General features: G+C 38.1%; 1 protein-coding gene across 1 annotated transcript in view; it reads left to right on the top strand.

The window, feature by feature from the left end:
- Nucleotides 1–18,516, top strand: part of fat1b (FAT atypical cadherin 1b) — a gene marked incomplete at both ends in the record, with an annotated part of 35,914 nt that overhangs the window by 4,196 nt on the left and 13,202 nt on the right. Inside the window, 13 exons of the mRNA XM_079839256.1 lie at nucleotides 393–707; nucleotides 1,630–1,691; nucleotides 2,078–2,392; nucleotides 2,642–2,852; nucleotides 3,913–3,978; nucleotides 4,217–4,356; nucleotides 6,617–6,892; nucleotides 7,003–7,213; nucleotides 8,173–12,231; nucleotides 13,074–13,270; nucleotides 13,384–13,537; nucleotides 14,790–15,023; nucleotides 15,536–15,553. Coding sequence (XP_079695382.1) covers nucleotides 393–707; nucleotides 1,630–1,691; nucleotides 2,078–2,392; nucleotides 2,642–2,852; nucleotides 3,913–3,978; nucleotides 4,217–4,356; nucleotides 6,617–6,892; nucleotides 7,003–7,213; nucleotides 8,173–12,231; nucleotides 13,074–13,270; nucleotides 13,384–13,537; nucleotides 14,790–15,023; nucleotides 15,536–15,553 — 6,258 coding nt within the window. The remainder of the gene's footprint in view (nucleotides 1–392; nucleotides 708–1,629; nucleotides 1,692–2,077; nucleotides 2,393–2,641; nucleotides 2,853–3,912; nucleotides 3,979–4,216; nucleotides 4,357–6,616; nucleotides 6,893–7,002; nucleotides 7,214–8,172; nucleotides 12,232–13,073; nucleotides 13,271–13,383; nucleotides 13,538–14,789; nucleotides 15,024–15,535; nucleotides 15,554–18,516) is intronic.

The raw sequence follows: 18,516 nt of genomic DNA, 5'->3' as shown, positions 1-18,516 counted from the left end.
AAGACAGACAAACAAAAAGAGCTGCCTCATCTCCCCATACCCTCTTTTTCACTCAATATTTTATGTACACTGTCTGCCCTTTTCCAATTTAATCTTTTATGCAAATGTCTGCATTATGAATTCTCAGTTCCTTGCTTGATAATAGATACATTTTTGCTTTTACTGTATATGTTGATAAAAAAAATTACTTTAAAAAGAATATTATTAGCATTGTGTAAGTCGTTACTTCTTTGTATGGGTGTCTTCATCCTTATCTAGACTTCAGAGTTTGCAATGCAAAACTCCCAGTGCCATGTGACAAGATTTTATGGCAGCACCGTTGGTGCTGTCTCAGTCTAAATATTTGAAGTGCTTCATGTAGTGCAACATGTTCCATCTTTTCTTTGTCACAGGCATTATAAGGACACAAGAGACCCTTGATCGAGAGACTACTAATCATTACTGGCTCACAATCTTTGCTGCAGACCAAGGAATTGTGCCACTTTCCGCATTTGTGGAGGTCTACATTGAAGTTCAAGATGTCAATGATAATGCTCCATTGGCAACAGAGCCTGTGTACTATTCTTCTATACCTGAGAACTCTCCCAAAGACGTCTCTGTCATCCAGATCCAAGCATTTGACCCGGACTCTGAATCAAGTGATAATCTCTCATATAAAATAACCAATGGAAATCCACAGGGATTTTTTGCCATCAACTCCCAGACAGGTAAATTGATGCCACTCATCAAAACTAAATCCCAGCATGTGGATTTGTGTTTAACATTAATGAATACAAAAAATAATATATATATATATATATATATATATATATATATATATATATGTATATTATATTTTCGTTTAAGCATTATTATCATGATACATTTAGTAAACGCAATTTTAAACATTTGACCCTGTATTTGAATATACTGTATATACCAGTAGAGATAATAAACTGCAAAATTTGAATGATGTCCACACCTGTAAGAGAGAAAAATGTATGAGCATTAACGTGTTAATGTTCACAGATGTACATGCACATAACGCATATGCTGAACATAAAATAAGTCTTGACATTAAATATTTCCTAAAGTTTTTAAAAAGTATAGACATCATTGATATTCACACCAGCTGGTTAATTACATCCACTGAGCAGCACAAGTAATGAATGCAGCTAATTAATTTGACGCGCCAATTGATTTCTCCTCCACCAAATTACTTGCCACACTCAGTCAGCTCAGCTTAAAGTCTCAACAGTGCAAGTAAAAAAGTTTGTCAAAGGATTTCGCTGCCAAAGTCAATTGAACAAAACTGAACTTAGTTGGTACATTGAGAACTGAATGTTTTTCTGGAGAAAGATTGTGAGCGTTTAGAGAACGTTTCCAGGAACAGAGAGCATAGTACACTCTAAACTATAACTTTTTTTTTTCTTTTCTTTTGCAAAAAATAAATTAAAGACTGCAACAAAGGAAACACTCTCTGAGGAGAATACAAAATGTAGGGTAGTTTTATCCATCAAACCTGAATGTTTCTTTTTTTTGTTAGGATTGACTGTCAGGAGAACAGCCTGACTCTTTTATTACTTACAGAAAGTTTTCTCAGTCAGAGGAAAACTCACTGAAATGTACCATTTGTCATTTCATGCATAGGGTTGGTGACAACTACATCACGGAAACTGGACAGAGAAAAGCAAGCAGAGCATCTTCTTGAAGTAAGATGTACCTTGTAACTGATGACATTGCATTATATTTACTTCCACAGAAGACAAAGGAGAATTTTCATGTTCTTTTTCTTCATACAGCAATAGAACATAGTGAACACGTATGACACATAGCACCATAAAAGTCCATATGCTTTGTCTGATTCATGAATGAAATGTTCTTTTGAGACATACTAATTTTGAACAAAAAAAAATGACACCATACAGGTTTAAAACGACATGATAGTGTGAAAATAATTTACATTTTTGGGTGAACTGTTCATGTTGAAGAGATATTGAAGTTAACATTACAGTTTTCATTTTATGCCTCCCTCATGTTTGCTTTGGGAGTAGTTTCTCAAGCGCTCAGGCCTGAGATCAGTTTTTTTCTTAAACAGATCACTGTTTCGGATGATGGCAGTCCATCCAAGTCTACAACGGTTTGTGTGATAGTCAACGTATTGGATGAAAATGACAACAGTCCCCAGTTTCTGGAAAAGATCTTTAAAATCAAGCTGGTGGAACGACCAGAGGCAGTCGAATGGGAGCCAATTTATCGAGTGATTGCTTATGACAGAGATGAGAGTCCCTCCTCTGATATCTCATATGCAATCGAGGAAGGTGAAGAGCGCAGGAAATTCTTCATTCAGCACACAACTGGGTTTGTGTTCTCCAAAGAGGCTTTTTCAGCGGGGGAGTATCATATTCTCACAGTACGTTTATTTCAATTCCTAGACTTCAAATGGTGACAGACTTAATAGAGGTGTATTTGAGGCTTCAATATGAATGAACCCAACTTCTAAAAGATAGAGTATTTTGTTAACTGTGAGTAAATATTGTGGCAGAAATCACCCATTAACAAAATGCAGTATTCCCAATACATCCCTTTACATCCTTAAAAAATAGGCTCTTGACATGTCTGTCAAAAAACAAGAGGAAACACTCACACTGCTGTCTTGCAGATTAAAGCATCAGACAATGGAAAGCCTTCAAAGTCGTCCATCTGTCGGTTGCATATTGAGTGGATTCCAAAGCCTAAGCTGGCTAAACAACCGCTGGCGTTTGAGGAGATTCCGCTCTCATTCTCTGTGATGGAGAATGATCCAGTGGCCCATATGGTGGGAGTTATCAGCGCTCAGCCACTTGACTCTCCTGTATGGTTTACAATCAAAGGTAAAGATCTAAAGCTCTACAATCAGCCATACAATAATATTTCCAAAAATTCTAATTCTGTCATCTATTCACCATCATGTGAACCCAAACCCATATGACTCTCTTCAGTGAATAACAACAGAGGAAATAACTATGAATAGGAGCTGGAGCTTCCCAGCTCCAAAGAGGACACAAATGCATATTAATGTTTCCATGAAAGTGTCCATCAGACTCATCCGATACATTTCAAGCCTACTGAAGTCATATGGTAAAATTTAAAAGGTAAAATGTAAGTTGTTATTCAATGATAATCTTCCACTCCAATGGTTTGTTAAACTCTATAAAAAGTCAGTGAGATAAACTACAGAATCGATGACAATTGATTTATTCATGGACATTGTTACTTCTATCATGTTTCTAGTGATTGTTCAAATAAAAATGCAGTTTCTGTCATCATGTACTCACCCTAATGTGTTTCAAAGATTTATTACTTCTCTCATCTGTGTAAAACAAAAGAACATATTTTGAAGAATGTCTCTTTTTTTTGTCCATATATGAGAGTCAATAGGTTCTATTGTTGTTTGGTTTTCAATGTTCTTAAAATATCTCATACAGGGGGTGAGTAAATGGTGACAGAATTTATATTTGGGTTTCAATTTCATTTAAACTTCAGACTAATCCTCACAAAATGTCTTTGAATGGCTTAAGAAGACATCACAGTCATGTTTCACTTTTATGATACTTTTGTGGTGCTTTTTGAAAGCCTCAATTCCCATTCATTGTAATTGCATGGGGGGAAAAACATCAGTATTTCTCCATTCATGTTTGGAAGAAAGAACATCATAAGGGTTGGAACTAGATGAGGGTGAATAAATGGTGACAGAATTGTATTTTTAAATACAAGGTATTTTAATCTCCAGTCATTCTTGATGCTTCAGCTCTTTAAAGTTAAATGTTCAGATGATCTTCAAAAACCCACCCTTGATTTTGCCTTAATCAGCTTTCAACTTTTTCCCTCTTTCACCTTCTTGTCTGCCTCATCTGCTTTTCTTTTACTGTTTCTCTACTCTTGCTTCACAAGGAGTCACACATGTTAAAGAAGTTTTTCACATTCTACAGATGGCTTGCGACCTGAACTGTACCGCAGGTATCTACTGTAAATAGAAATATTGCCAATTTTTTCCTCACAGCTCTTGCATTATTTCCTGTCACATCTACCAGAAAGAGTTCTGAATTCGTATTCTGTGGAAGCGATCTTGCGCAATATTTACTTTCTTTGAACGTTTGCTACTTTAATAGCTAATGCAAATTCTATATTATGCAAAAATGCCACCTGTTAGTGAACGGCATTAATATGTGGCTGCTGTCTGTTTTGGTACTAAAAGGTGGAAACACTGGCAGCCACTTTGATGTGGAGAAGGCGAGTGGCACAATCATCATCGCTGGAGCTCTAGATGCTGAATGGCAGTCAAATTACAACCTCACTGTTGAAGCAACAGATGGAACAAGATATATCAGCACTCAGGTGTTTTGTCTTTAATGGCACTTACCTTAAAATCAGCCATGCATTTATATTGGATTGCTTTAATAATGGATGGAGAGATAAGAAAAATGCTTTGACAAAGATTGTGTACGCGTGGATCTGTATTGTGACAGGATAATTATTTTGTTGCTTAGTATTACCTATACATTTCACCACTGCTCAAATTGCAAAGACAGTTTAAAATGAACAAGATTACATGTCACACAATGAATGCCGGGTTTAAATTTGTCACAAAGCAAACATATCATTTTGCTTTTTTCTAAGTGCTTTATATCTAAATTTTTTTATAAGTATATATTTCACTATTTTCTTTTGCTACACATGAAATTACATATAGAAAGATCAGGTTGAATCTTAATAGAAAATATTCAATTTCATGTAAAAAAAAAAGAAAAGAAAAAAAACTCAAGTAGCTGGAATGTGCCTTGGCACATGTATATATGTGATACTATTGGACGCACTTGGCTGGAGTCAGGCTCACTGCTGTCTTTCTAATGTACAAGTTGCCACTGTCCTTTTGTCATAGTGTGAACATACCTCTCCTTGGGCGATACCTGCATGTATCAGCCAAGCCAGCCAGGCTTATCAGGTCACAGTGTGAGACTCATCCATCAGTGTGAGCAGACCCAGAGGCAAAGAATGATGTGAGAGGGAGTAATGTTTTAAAAGAGAGCTCCGTTTCAGCCCTCAGTCCATCTCTCCTGTTGCAGAGATCATTGCCCTCCAGGAGATTGCACTCTGTACAGTTTGTCATCCTATATTGGGCTTCTTGTGGGCAGTTTCAGGGTCTGTGTGAATTAAAGACTTTAATAAATTTGTGTCTCAGGTCAAATAATACATACTGGATGTCCTTATGTTCTTGTTACTTGAGTAAACATACATCTTCAAAAGAATACGTAAATCTAATTATGACTAACTTAAAGGTGCAGTCTGTAACTTTTTGGGTTAAAAATGATCCAAAATCAATTTTTGAGCAGCCAGTGTTCAAACTATCTTCTTACCTTAGCCTGATTCACAATGATGTGTTATAATTTGAGTGGTACTGGTAGCCTAGAAATCTAGACACAATCTAATTTGCAGCCAGGGTAGTCTAGCAACTCTCCGTTGGCTTGCGAGCTGGGAAAACCAAACTCTGGTCAGGCCAATCACATCCTGTATAGAGTCGGTGGGCGGGCTTAACATAATGACGGCAGAGTTGCCGCGGTTCCGCTTGCTACTTGTAAACAAAGAAGCTGGCGAACAGCGGTCTATCGAATCGGCTTTGGCCGCGACTCTGGAAGACTTTGAGTTAAGCTTCTCTTTGAGAAAAGAACAAAGAACGGCACTGAAGTCATTCTTAAGAAAGGAAGATGAGTTTTGCCGACCGGATACGGCAAAAGTTTAATCTATCAACTAGCTCCGCTTCACCTTCTTCGTTGCTCTGGTTGGTTGTAGCTTTATCCTATTGCGTGCAGAGGGAATTTGAAAGACAACCGTTTATCCCACCCCTCGGATTGAGCCCTGCCAATGGTGAGTTCCCAGACCCAACATCTTGATGTGGGTCTGGCTTGTCAGGCTATGGTACTGGTGGATTTCAGCGGGAAATTTGAGCATGTCGCCATTCATCTTTGCATCATTACGTCACGTCTGTACAAAGAAGGAGTCCCGTGTATATATCGCATGTGAGGATGCTGCGGGTGGCGGATCATTTATAGCATTTTCCCACAGCAGTTGGAATAATTAAATGTATCATTTTGATGGTGGATTGTAATCTAGAAAGGTCCAAACGACAATCATCAGTGACAACTGGATATTCACCCGTAGTTAAAAGCAAAAGATTCGATTGTCCAGAAATTGAAATATACAGGGAACGCTAATACACACTAAATACATGTAGTCACGCAATGCTGATGTTGTTAACATTAAAAATTTGAGACCAAAGTATAACAATAATAGGGATTTGCACGGTTTGATGTGATATGAGCTAAGCGATCGTTAGATTTAATCACTGTTGGTAGCACGATTTATTGTAATGATTTTTTTCTCAGTTGGTCAGAACAAAAGTGGCAGACATGTTTTGACTGGAAGTACTTTTTAGAGTACTTCATTAAAGCAACTGGATTTTCCTCTTTGTTTCTTAGTTGATTCTCAACTGATCTCACCACCCATTATGGTTAATATACATAATAATATAATTTAATATATACATTTAACAAATACATATATACCATATTTACTGTGTGGGTTGTGCTTTGTTAAACAGGTCATAATTCAAGTTCTTGACACAAATGAACATCGCCCCCAGTTTGACCAAAACCAATATGAGATAAGTATTCCAGAGGAAACCCAACCTGGTATGAAGATACTGGAAATAAATGCAACAGATAAAGATCAGAAGAACAAGTTATCCTACACACTGTTGAGCAGCACAGACTTATTTAGCCTGAAGAAGTTTCGTCTTGATCCTGGGACAGGCTTTCTGTACACTGCTGAAAAACTGGACCATGAAACCATGCACAGACATATCCTCACAGTAATGGTAAGTCCATGAATAAACTTATTTTGTCCACTACACTAGGTATTAGGAAAAACTGCATAAAACTGCAATGCATTTAACAGCTAGTTGTTAATATATATATATTATTCCAGGTAAGAGATCAAGGTGTACCTGTGAAGAGTAATGTTGTGCAACTGATCATCAACGTGGAGGACAGTAATGACAATGCACCATGGTTCACGTGCTCTCAGTACACCGCCCGTGTGTTTGAAACAGCTGCGATTGGTTCATCTGTATTACAGGTCACTGCTCTGGACAAAGACAAAGGCCTAAATGCTGAAATCCTCTACAGCATAGATTCAGGTAGGCCTAAAGCTTATCTCTACTAACACTGTCAGGTAATTGGAAAAGCTTTATTGTTAATGAAAAACAACACAAATATTATTAATTATAATTAATTTCTGTCATCCTATATATAATATATACCAGTGACGAGCAATGACTTCTTTAACTGGGTATGCTGGGTGGCGCGTCAGATCAAAAAAAGTGCCCGGTGCAGATATGTTGGATGGCTTTATAATAAAGAGACGCTCGCTGCGCTCTATAGAATGTTAGCTACTCAGTTGCTTAGTCCCGTGACACAGCTAAACGTTTTCCTAATATGTTGGACCTTTTATTGAAAGTAGCCTATATTTACCTGTAGAGACATGCCTTCACAAGCCTCTCGTAAGAGCTGTGATTGTGATGTTCGAGTTAAGGGAGGCGCGACATGGAAAACGGGTATTGGCAAAATGTAATGTCTTTTTGTAATTCCTTTGGTGTCACAGAAATTACATACTTCACTTTTAAACAGTACGGCACATCAGCTTAAAGCCTCGGACCTAAATAAGAGATGACAGAGAAACACCATGGTAATTTTTTTTATGGGCGAGCGATTCTCAAGCAGGTTTTCCTGTGCATGAAATCCCCCATTTGCCAGCAAACCAATAAGAACATAGGACATATCTGATTTGAAGAAAATTTGAAGAAAATTGCCGTAGTTTGGCAAATTAATAAATGACGGACAGTTACATATGGATTACCAAATTTTAGTTTGTAAGCTTTATGGTACACCTCAAACAAGGAAATTTATAGTCATCTGTTTGTGTTATTATTAATTAGTGAGTCCATGAATGGCTTGGGTATGCAGAGCATTCACAGCTGATATGGACTGCACGCCCCTGATATATATACTAATATAAATAATACCAAAAAAAAAAAAAAAATCAGATGTAATTGCTCTATTTTTAAGCTTTGTATTCTCTCTATTTTGTTCTCTGTAGGAAATAATGGACATTTCTTCAACATTGATCAGTCTTCAGGCATTGTAACAGTTGCAAGGGAACTTGATCGTGAATACAGAGATCAGTATGAATTGTTAATAAAAGCGTCTGATAAAGGAGAACCTCCTCTCAGTGTGGTTACAACCGTCCAGGTCACAGTCACTATCTCGGATAATACCAAGCCGAAGTTCCCCTTCAATTCAGTTTTAGCTGAAGTCAGTGAATCCGTCCCTGTTGGTAGTTTTGTAACTTTAGTCTCTGCCTTCAGTCAATCAACCATCTTTTATCAGATCAAAGAGGGAAATGTGAACAGCGCGTTTGACATCAATCCAAACTCTGGGGCTATCATCACAAGGAAAAAGCTGGACTTTGAAACCCTTTCGTCATATGAACTGATTGTGCAAGGTTCAGACATGGCTGAAATGTCAAGCAGTGTCACAGTAAGGATTCATTTAAAGGATGAAAATGACAATGCTCCTGTTTTCACTCAACCTGAATTTACGGGCTTCATCACTGAGTCGGCCATTGTCAAAAGTGTGGTTCTGACCTCTCAGAACGTTCCGCTTGTTGTTCATGCAACAGATGCTGATCACCAGTCAAATGCCAGACTTGTCTATGAAATTATGGAGCCATTCGCTCATAACTATTTTTCTATCATTTCTGGGACTGGAGCTATTCAACTTCTCAGTAACCTGGATTATGAGCAGAGAAAGGTGTTTAACTTCAGAGTTCAGGTCCATGACACTGGGATGCCACGTTTGTTTGCTCAAAACACTGCCAACGTGACTATACATGTCATTAACGTCAATGATTGTGCTCCAAAATTCACTCAGGATTCATATGAGACAACAATCCTCCTTCCAACATACAAAGGGGTTAAAGTGACAACAGTAAAGGCTATAGATGAGGACTCACTGCCAGACACCAAACTACGCTTTGAACTTGTAGATGGCAACATAGGGAAGAAATTCCTGCTTGATCCAACCTCAGGTGATATTTTTGTGCAAAATGCTACACAGTTGCGGAGCAGGTACAGACTGACAGTCCGGGTTTTTGATGGAAGTTTTACTGGCACTGCAACTGTGAAAGTCAATGTTACAGATAATAAAGGTCACAATCTGAAGTTCCCTCAGGAAATTGTCACTGCCTATGTGCAAGAAAGCTCAACGGAGAAGAAGACCCTGGCAATCCTCTCTGTAGTTGGAAATAGAGTCAACGAGCCTTTGTTTTATTCTGTTCTCAACCCTAACAGCAAATATGAAATAGGATGCACATCTGGAGTGCTTTTCTCCACAGGCATCCCATTTGACCGTGAAGAGCAGGATTTGTTTGAAATCTTTGTGGAGGTTACAAAAGAGCCAAGGTTGAATGGAACGGCCCAAGTGCTTGTGAGAGTGCACGTTGAGGATGTGAATGATAATGCCCCTGTCTTTGTTGATCAGCCTTATAGTGCTGTTGTTCAGATTGACAAAACTGTGGGTTTGGTTTTCAGGAAGGTGACCGCCGTGGACAAAGATATTGGCAGAAATGCAGAGGTCACATACTATTTGAAAGGGCATGATAAATATTTTCAAGTAAGCTCGTCTGGAGAAATATCTCTTAAGAGACCTCTAGAACTTGAAAATGTTGGCAAGTTCGTCATTAACATCACTGCGCAAGACAGAGGCAACCCACCGCTATTCTCAGAAGTAGAGGTAATTATTTCAGTGGTGAACAAAGCCACACCAGTGTTCGAAAGACCTTTTTACAAGATTGTAATCCCTGAGAATGTCCAAGTTCGTACTTCTATTCTCCAAGTTGTGGCCAATCAATCTGCAGGACTTTGTGCGGTTTACAGCATCAGTGAAGGAAACCCATTCAATCAGTTCAACATTAATTTCAATTCGGGACTCATTGAAGTCATCCAGCCATTGGATTATGAGGCTCATCCCGCATATCGGTTGCGAGTCCAGGCGACAGACTGTCTAACCGGGGCCAACTCTGATGTTTTTGTAGATATCATATTGGAAGATGTCAATGACAACACACCCAAATTCGAAGCGGCAGGGTATAACATCAGCATCTCTGAATCTGTTGTAATTGGAACCTCTGTGTTACAAGTGGTAGCCATGGACTCTGACACAGGTAGCAATGCAGTATTGTTTTATCAGTTGTATGAAAAGGATGGAGCCAGCTCAGATCACTTCAGAATAGATGTTGAGAGTGGAGTCATTTGGACTATAGGACTATTAGACCATGAAACCCAATTGCAGCATGAACTGATTGTAAAAGCTGTTGATGGTGGAGCGTGCCAGCTGTCTGCTGAGGTCCAAGTGATCATATATATAACTGATCTTAATGACAACTCACCTTTTTTTGCACAGCAGCTTTATAATGCCACCATAATTGAGATTTCTTCTCCAGGGCAGCTTGTGACCTGTGTTAAAGCATATGATGCTGACAGCCGTGCAACCAGTCTGCTGGAATATGCTATTTTGTCTGGAAATGACAACAATATTTTTGCAATTGATGGATCAAGTGGAGAAATTGTGATTGCTAACATCGTCCAACAGTCTCTTGAGCCCTTCTACAGCTTGATTTTGTCAGTAACTGATGGTGTTTTCAGAAGTACTGCTGAGGCAAACATCTATGTGGCGGGTGAGAATAGACACAGCCCATCATTTACCCAGGATGAGTATCTTATTGAGCTCCCTGAGAACTCTCCAGTTGGTATGTTGGTTGGACAAGTTGAAGCCATTGACGACGACCAAGGGATAAATGGACAATTGGCGTTCTTCATTGTAAATGATATCGCCAGGGATAAATTTACCATCAACGATGATGGCCGGATTCACACAGTAGAGGGTTTTGACAGAGAAAACCCAGAAGAGAAAGTGATTAGCATCAGTTTAATGGCTAAAGATGGCGGTGGGCGATTAGGCTTTTGTACTGTTATTGTAATTCTCTCTGATGTGAATGACAACTCACCCAAATTCAGGCTCTCAGAATATAAAGTTACTGTGCCAGGAGATGCTTCCATCGGTACAACAGTGATCAAAACATCTGCAGTAGATGAAGACGAGGGAAGTAATTCTGATATCATATACACGGCTGACTCTGATTTAGGGCACTTCGAAATTCATCCACTTAGTGGTGCGATTGTCACAAAGGAAAGTCTAATTGGACTGGAAACTGGCCTGTATTCCTTCTTTGTGAAGGCTAAAGATTCTGGAAACCCACCAAAGCAATCTATTATTCCTGTTTCAATTAGAATAGTTTCCCCTGAAACATCAATCCCAAAGTTTGCAGAGCCGTCACTGTGGTTGGAGCTTTCAGAAGACCTGGCTGTCGGAACTGAGATGGATATCTTCCAAGCCCAGAATGAGCGGTCTGTGATCTACAGCCTTGTTGGAGGGAACACCCCAGAGAGTAACAAAGATAAGGTCTTTGCTATTGACAGCAGTACTGGAAAACTTACACTCACAAAAAGACTAGACTATGAAACGATTAAATTGTATCAGCTTGCAGTGCAGGTACGAGATATTGACGATGGCATGGAAATGGTCTCAACTATAGATGTGAGTATCCATCTCAAAGATGTCAATGATAACAGCCCACAATTTGAGTCCTTCCCCTACCAGTCATTTATTGTTGAAAACCTACCAGAAGGGACTTCTGTAGTGCAGGTCAAGGCCACTGATCTGGATTCTTGGCTGAATGGTCAGGTCACTTATACCCTGCATGAAATCCAGGAGCACCCTGATGTTCTGGAGACGTTTGCAGTGGACAGTGAGACGGGCTGGATAACCACCCTCACAGAGATAGACAGAGAAAAGACAGATCGATTTCGAATCACAGTGGTGGCCACAGACAGAGACCAAGGGCTACATATGACAGGCACAACTGTAGTAGAAGTGATAGTTGTGGACACAAACGACAACTCTCCATTATTTGCTGAAGCAGTTTTTAAAGGTACTGTGAGAGAAGATGAATCTACACCAGGCACAGTGGTCACCATTCTCAACTGTGCTGATTCTGACAGTGAGGAGGTCAACAGGAGGTTCAGCTGTTTTATCACAGGTATACTGTCCATGCTGAATGAAGTGAATGTCCAGCTCAAAAACGTATAATACAGTTCCATACAGTTTGTACATTATACTTTAGTTAATAAGTGATAAGTCAACACTTGCTTAAAAGTAAAGGCAGCTATGTGAACATACTGTGTGAGTTAAATATAATGCATCATATTATAAAGGCAAATGTCTATTAGTTTAACATTACAACATATTTTCAGTTCTGTTTATTCAGATTTATTTGTAAAGTGTTTTTTACAATACATCCAAAGTAATGTTAAAAAAATGCATTAAGCGTATTTAATTAATATCATATGTTAACACCTAAACTTTTACAATCCTAAAAATGCATGGTGTTTTATGTTTTCCTTCTTGGCCCCCTACAATTCCCTTGCAGCCATTGGAACCAGTTTGAAAACCCTTTGTCTAAAGCCATACGATAGCTTTATGAGAGAAAAGGACAAAATGTCCATCTATCCCTTTAAAAAAAATCTGGTATTAGCATTTAAACATGACAGTTTTGTGAGGTGTTTATTAACCTTGGGATAGTTGCAAAGAAATTATAGAGCAAATGCCACAAGCTCAATTGCTGGATGTTATGATTAATCTATGATATGTATATGAGTGTTCTGTATTATACCGTCGCTGATTAGAGATATTCAGAGCATCTTGTTATTGTCCTCAGTTTCATTACATTGCCTGATTAGTATCTTGCATGCAGCTAGAAATGCAATGAATCCCCAAGCTGTTTAGAATGATGCTAAATGATTTGATGATTTGACTGCTGATCTATTTATTAAATATTTCTGATTAGACCGAAGTTAGTTTTTCCTTGTTTAATGTATTCAGGTGGAGACCCGCAGGGCCTGTTTGATGTGAAGCACACAGATGGTGTTTGGATGGTCACTGTCAGCAAAACCCTGGACAGGGAGGAGAGAGATTTCTATCTTTTAAACATCACAGCCACCGATGGAACCTTTGTGACAAAGGCTACCGTAGAGATCACTGTCCTTGATGCAAATGACAACAGTCCTGTTTGTGAAAAGGCATGATGTGTATATTCATTAGCTCCTGAGCAGATGCATTTTTAATGAAGATGCACTTTTTAACACCTGTTTCTGTAGTGTCACTTTAAATTGAAATCCACCTTTGTTCTCAGGATGTATATGCTCAAACTGTTCCTGAAGATGTACTTGTTGGAAGACAGATTCTTCAAGTCACTGCCACTGATGCAGATATCCAGTCAAATGCGGAAATCACGTACCAGCTGAGTGGCAGCGGAGCTGAATCATTCACAGTTGACACCAAAACAGGTAAAATGAAGGAAGGTTAAGTATTTTATTCAAGGACATAATGGCAGGAGCTCATTGATCACTCCTTGCCAGGTTCAAGCCCACACAACCTTCACTCTAAAAAATACTGGGTTAAAAATAACCTCAGTTGGGTTGAAAATGGACTAACCCAGCAATTGGGTTGTTTTAACCCAGCATTTGGGTTGTTTTAACCCAGCGGTTGGGTTAAACGTTTGCTTAAAACAACCCAATTGCTGGGTTAGTCCATTTTCAACCCAACTTGGGTTATTTTTAACCCAGCATTTTTTAGAGTGTTGTGATTATCAGTCCTGATCGTTATTGACTTTATAAAGCGTTCAGTGTTCAATGTGAGTAGCAATTTTTGCAATACATATTGTTCCAAAGCCTCTTTACATAAACTAATCCCTTAAAACTCTAAGTGAACAAGCCAAGCATGACAGTATCAAGAAAAAAGGTGTAAGCATAGATGTAAGATGTAAGCATAAGGAAACATTGGCAGGAACCAAGACTCAACAGATGGAGCCCACACTACAGTTCAAAAGTTTGGGGTCAGTAGGATTTTTATTTATGTTTTTGAAAGAAGTATCATTATGCTCACTTAGGCTGAATTTATTTGATCAAAATATGCATTTTATTTTATTAAAATAACATTTTATTTTAATAGATTTTAAAATGTCATCTATTCATGTGACAGGAAAGCTGAATTTTCAGCATCATTATGCCTTCAGAGTCACATAATCCTATAGAAATCATTCTAATATGTGGATTTTCTGCATTTCGTATTATATTAATGCTGTGCTGCTTAATATTTTTGTGAAAACTGTGATACATTTTTTCAGTATTTCTTGATGAATAAGAAAGAACAGCATTTGAAGACTTAATATGCAAAAACCTCTTAAGTCCGTCTGACATTTTTCTGACATTTTTCTTTTAAATTAGCATTTTTATGTTTTTAATTTGACTCTTTTCAATGACATTTTTTAAAATCATCATTTCAATAACTGACTAATAAACTTTTAATTGCAATTAAAGTGAAATTACTGAACCTAAACATAGGAGCCTGATAAAAATCCTCATTTAAAAGAAAAACGTCAGACAAACTTTTAGCATCTTAAGTCTTTATTTATTGGAAGTATATATTTTGTAACATTACAAACATCTTTATTGTCCTTGCCCTATGCTTGCTGATTAAAAGTAAGGTTTTTTTAATTTCCTAAAAAAGTATTTACCCCAAACTTTATTTTTCTTGTAGGTGTAGTGAAAACGCTGGTAACCCTGGACAGAGAGGTGACAGATGTGTACAACCTAACTGTGCGTGCAGTGGATGGAGGCAATCGCTTCTGTCAAGCTTCTGTGGTCATCACGATTGATGACGTTAATGACAATGCCCCCAAATTCACATTTGACCCACATCATGCGAGCATTTTTCAGAATACACAACCTGGGACATACCTCGCACGTCTAGAAGCCTTTGATGCAGATATTGGTATGAAAATTTTTTTTTGGTTCTACATAAACAACCATTTCTATTATTTGGTAACATTATTTGTTACCCTTATACAAAAGTGAAGAAAGATTGTTAGGTTAGATTGTAGTTAGATGTACAGTACTTGTTTCCAGCAGTGTAACCTGATTGAAGCAGTTGTTGCATCAGTAGTTATTAGTCTGTGCCATCTTTCGCACTGCGTGGCGTTTTATCACTCTCGTCTTCACTCAGCGTGTAACGTTCCCTGATTTTGGAACAAATTAATATAATCTTCACTCCTCTTGCACAGTTGTCTAAGCTCCCTGTGAAGGTAACAATTACTTACTCGCAATAGCCCACACTCTAATTTTGTATTATTTCATTTGCATGATATTTGTTCATCTAAACTTTTCTGACTTGTAAGTAAAGTTCAGATCCCTTTTCTCTTACCTGACATCTCAAGCAGATTGCCTGTTGCTTGTTTGACTTCAAATGTGTAACCTTTCAATCATTTCTGTCCATTTGGACTGCAGTCTCACCACTGGAAGATGGTGAGATGCTCGTCTCCTTTGTTCAGGTGAAGTTATGCGCGCACATTCCATTTTCTGCCCGTCTGTCTTGCAAACATTATTGTCGCCACTAATAACTAATGTAAACAACTGCCAGGTTGGGTGTCTTGTAATTAGTGTTTCTTTCATGAATTAGCATCATCAAGATGTGTTTGTGAGTATTTGCTGATTGGAGAGGAGATCGTGAAGTGATTAATTCCAATTCATTCAGCTGTCATCATAGGATTTTTTATAGGCGTTAATTAGTCAGAGGTAATTAGGCTGGACAACCGGGTGACACCAACAACAAGGTCTGCTCTCATTGCACTAATGAGCATATGAACAAGTATGTTTTGTATATAAACTGCAAATTAACCCAACAAGAAGCAATTAGATCATATTTCTGTCACCCTGCCTCACTATGCCATAAAACCGATTAGAGGAACAGACTCATTTTTGCATCACTTGGGATTCTTTGCAAGCCTAGCCACTCTCCTCAGACTGTTATCATTTCAACCCACTCATGACTTAATGATTCTGCCCACTCCTACTCAATTTAGCTCTGAATTTTAAATGTTTACATTTTTCAGCAATGTGTCTTTTTATTTCAGACTTCTGTTTTGTCATTAAGTAAGGGGGTAGTTTTAATCACAAAGACCACAAATCACAGCACAGGTCACTGCTTCTCTTGTTTACAGTACATTTTATTCTATTGCTCAAAGCTAGCGCCAGATGTATGCATAGGCATTCTAGGCCCAATTAAAATGAGGAGAAATAGTATTTTTTCAGTGATTATCATTCTTATTTAACATTACATTATATGTCATTTTACACTGCCTTGTAAAATGTATGGGTTTTGGAAGTACAAACATACACTGTGTGCAGAATTATTAGGCACGTTGATTTTCTGATCATATTTTTTTTCCAGGTACATTTGACCAATTCCAAACCAGTAATCCTAATAACTACTATTAATTTAGTATTTAATAATGTATAAGTGATATATAATTGTTCATGAAGGCTGGAAATGAAAAACACCTTATATTCAGGAGTGCAGCATTATTAGGCATTTTTTCTTTTACAGATAAATTGAGCTAAAAAAGAGATTTAACTCGGACTGAAAAGTCCAAAATTATTAAATGCCCATGAGAAGAATGCAATACTAATGCAATACTAGACATTGCAGTTAAGGCATGACCATTGGACAGTGAAATGCTCGTTGGGTCAGCAGGGTCAGACAAAAACATGTGGCGGAGAAAAGACACCTGTTAACGGCAAAATAATTAAGAATAAAGGTGAAGAATTAAGTGTGAAACCATCAGGAACCCTTGAGTCTCCAGCGCCACCATTTTCCAAAGCTGCAACCTTAACCTGGAGTCTCCAGAAGTGCAAGCTGTCAGGATCTCAGAGACTTAAATTAGGTAAAGAATCCTAAAAAATGACCCCCACTAAATAAGAATCACAAGCTGAAGTGTTGTAAAATACATGAAGAATGTTTTTTTTATAGGCTTTATGGACAGATAGGTTGAGAGTGACTCTTGAAGGACCAGCACCACATCCTCTTGCACCACTGTTTGAAGAATTCATCTTCCAGAATCTGGAAGTACGTTTTGCGAGTTCATTTTTAGTCCATCTCTGCAAAACAGACTTCAGGATGGACTTGCAGCTCTGGAAAATGGTGGTGCTGGAGACTAAAGGGTTCCTGATGGTTTCACACTTAATTCTTCACCTTAAGTGAAGTTTTAGTAACAAATTTCGGGAGGAGCACGTCCAGATAATTAAACCTATCTAAACAATGGAGCATGCCAGATAATGTAACCTAATCAAACCCAAGTGGAGCACCCTCAGATAATTAAACCTAATTAAACACAGGTGGAGCACATCAAGCCAATCGATTTAATCAACGATAAGAGGTGTGTGTATATATACAGCATATTCACCTTCTTTCGTTGACCGTTTTTATTTTTAGCATCCCTCCACCACCCCATCTCACTTTGATTTATTAAACTCATCAGACGTCAACACAATCCATAATAAAATACAGTCTAGTTCTATACTATCTTCATCATGGGGGGGGGGGGGGGGGTACTCTGGGTTCGGGCCAAAATTCCGAGCCCGGAGCCCTCCCCCGGACAGCACGCCAAATACGCATAATCTTTTACTCCATTTAATTTGATGTAAGTGTGAACTCGTGAACTCTTAATTTTGTGTCTTTTCTCCGCCACATGTTTTTTTCTGACCCTGCTGACCCAACGAGCATTTCACTGTCCAATGGTCATGCCTTAACTGCAATGTCTAGTATTGCATTAGTATTGCATCCTTCTCATGGGCATTTAATAATTTTGGACTTTTCAGTCCGAGTTAAATCTCTTTTTTGGCTCAATTTATCTGTAAAAGAAAACTCTGCACACCTTAATATAAGGTGTTTTTCATTTCCAGCCTTCATGAACAATTATATATCACTTATACATTATTAAATACTAAATTAATAGTAGTTATTAGGATTACTGTGGTTTGGAGTTGGTCAAATGTGCCTGGGAAAAAAATATGATCAGAAAATCAACGTGCCTAATAATTCTGCACACAGTGTATGGACATTCTCAGAAGTCCCTGTGTGACACATCACATGATTATATTTTATTTCAATAGTTTTGTTTCTTGTTTTTGTTATCATTAATGTACTTTAGGATGTTTCATGTACATGTTCTGTTATTTAGTTCATGTTTATTTCATTATTAGTGTCATGTGTTACCCTGATGATGTTTTGTTTTTTTGTTTATGACTCTGTACACTGGCTACTTACGATGAACTTTGATTCATGTGGCTTTTTCATCAGAGCTGCCAGTGTTTTTTTTTACCTTCTTATGTCTTTAAATGAAAGTAGGGAAAGGGGACTTCTGTGAACACTTGATGGACTCAATGAATTCAAAGACTGTTTGCCCAGATTCACAAAGAATTGATTCACA

Source organism: Gobio gobio (assembly GCF_949357685.1).
Source record: "Gobio gobio genome assembly, chromosome: 16".
Taxonomy (NCBI): Eukaryota; Metazoa; Chordata; class Actinopteri; order Cypriniformes; family Gobionidae; genus Gobio; species Gobio gobio.
The sequence above is the reverse complement of the archived record's forward strand: the minus strand, read 5'-3'. Positions and strand labels throughout refer to the sequence as shown.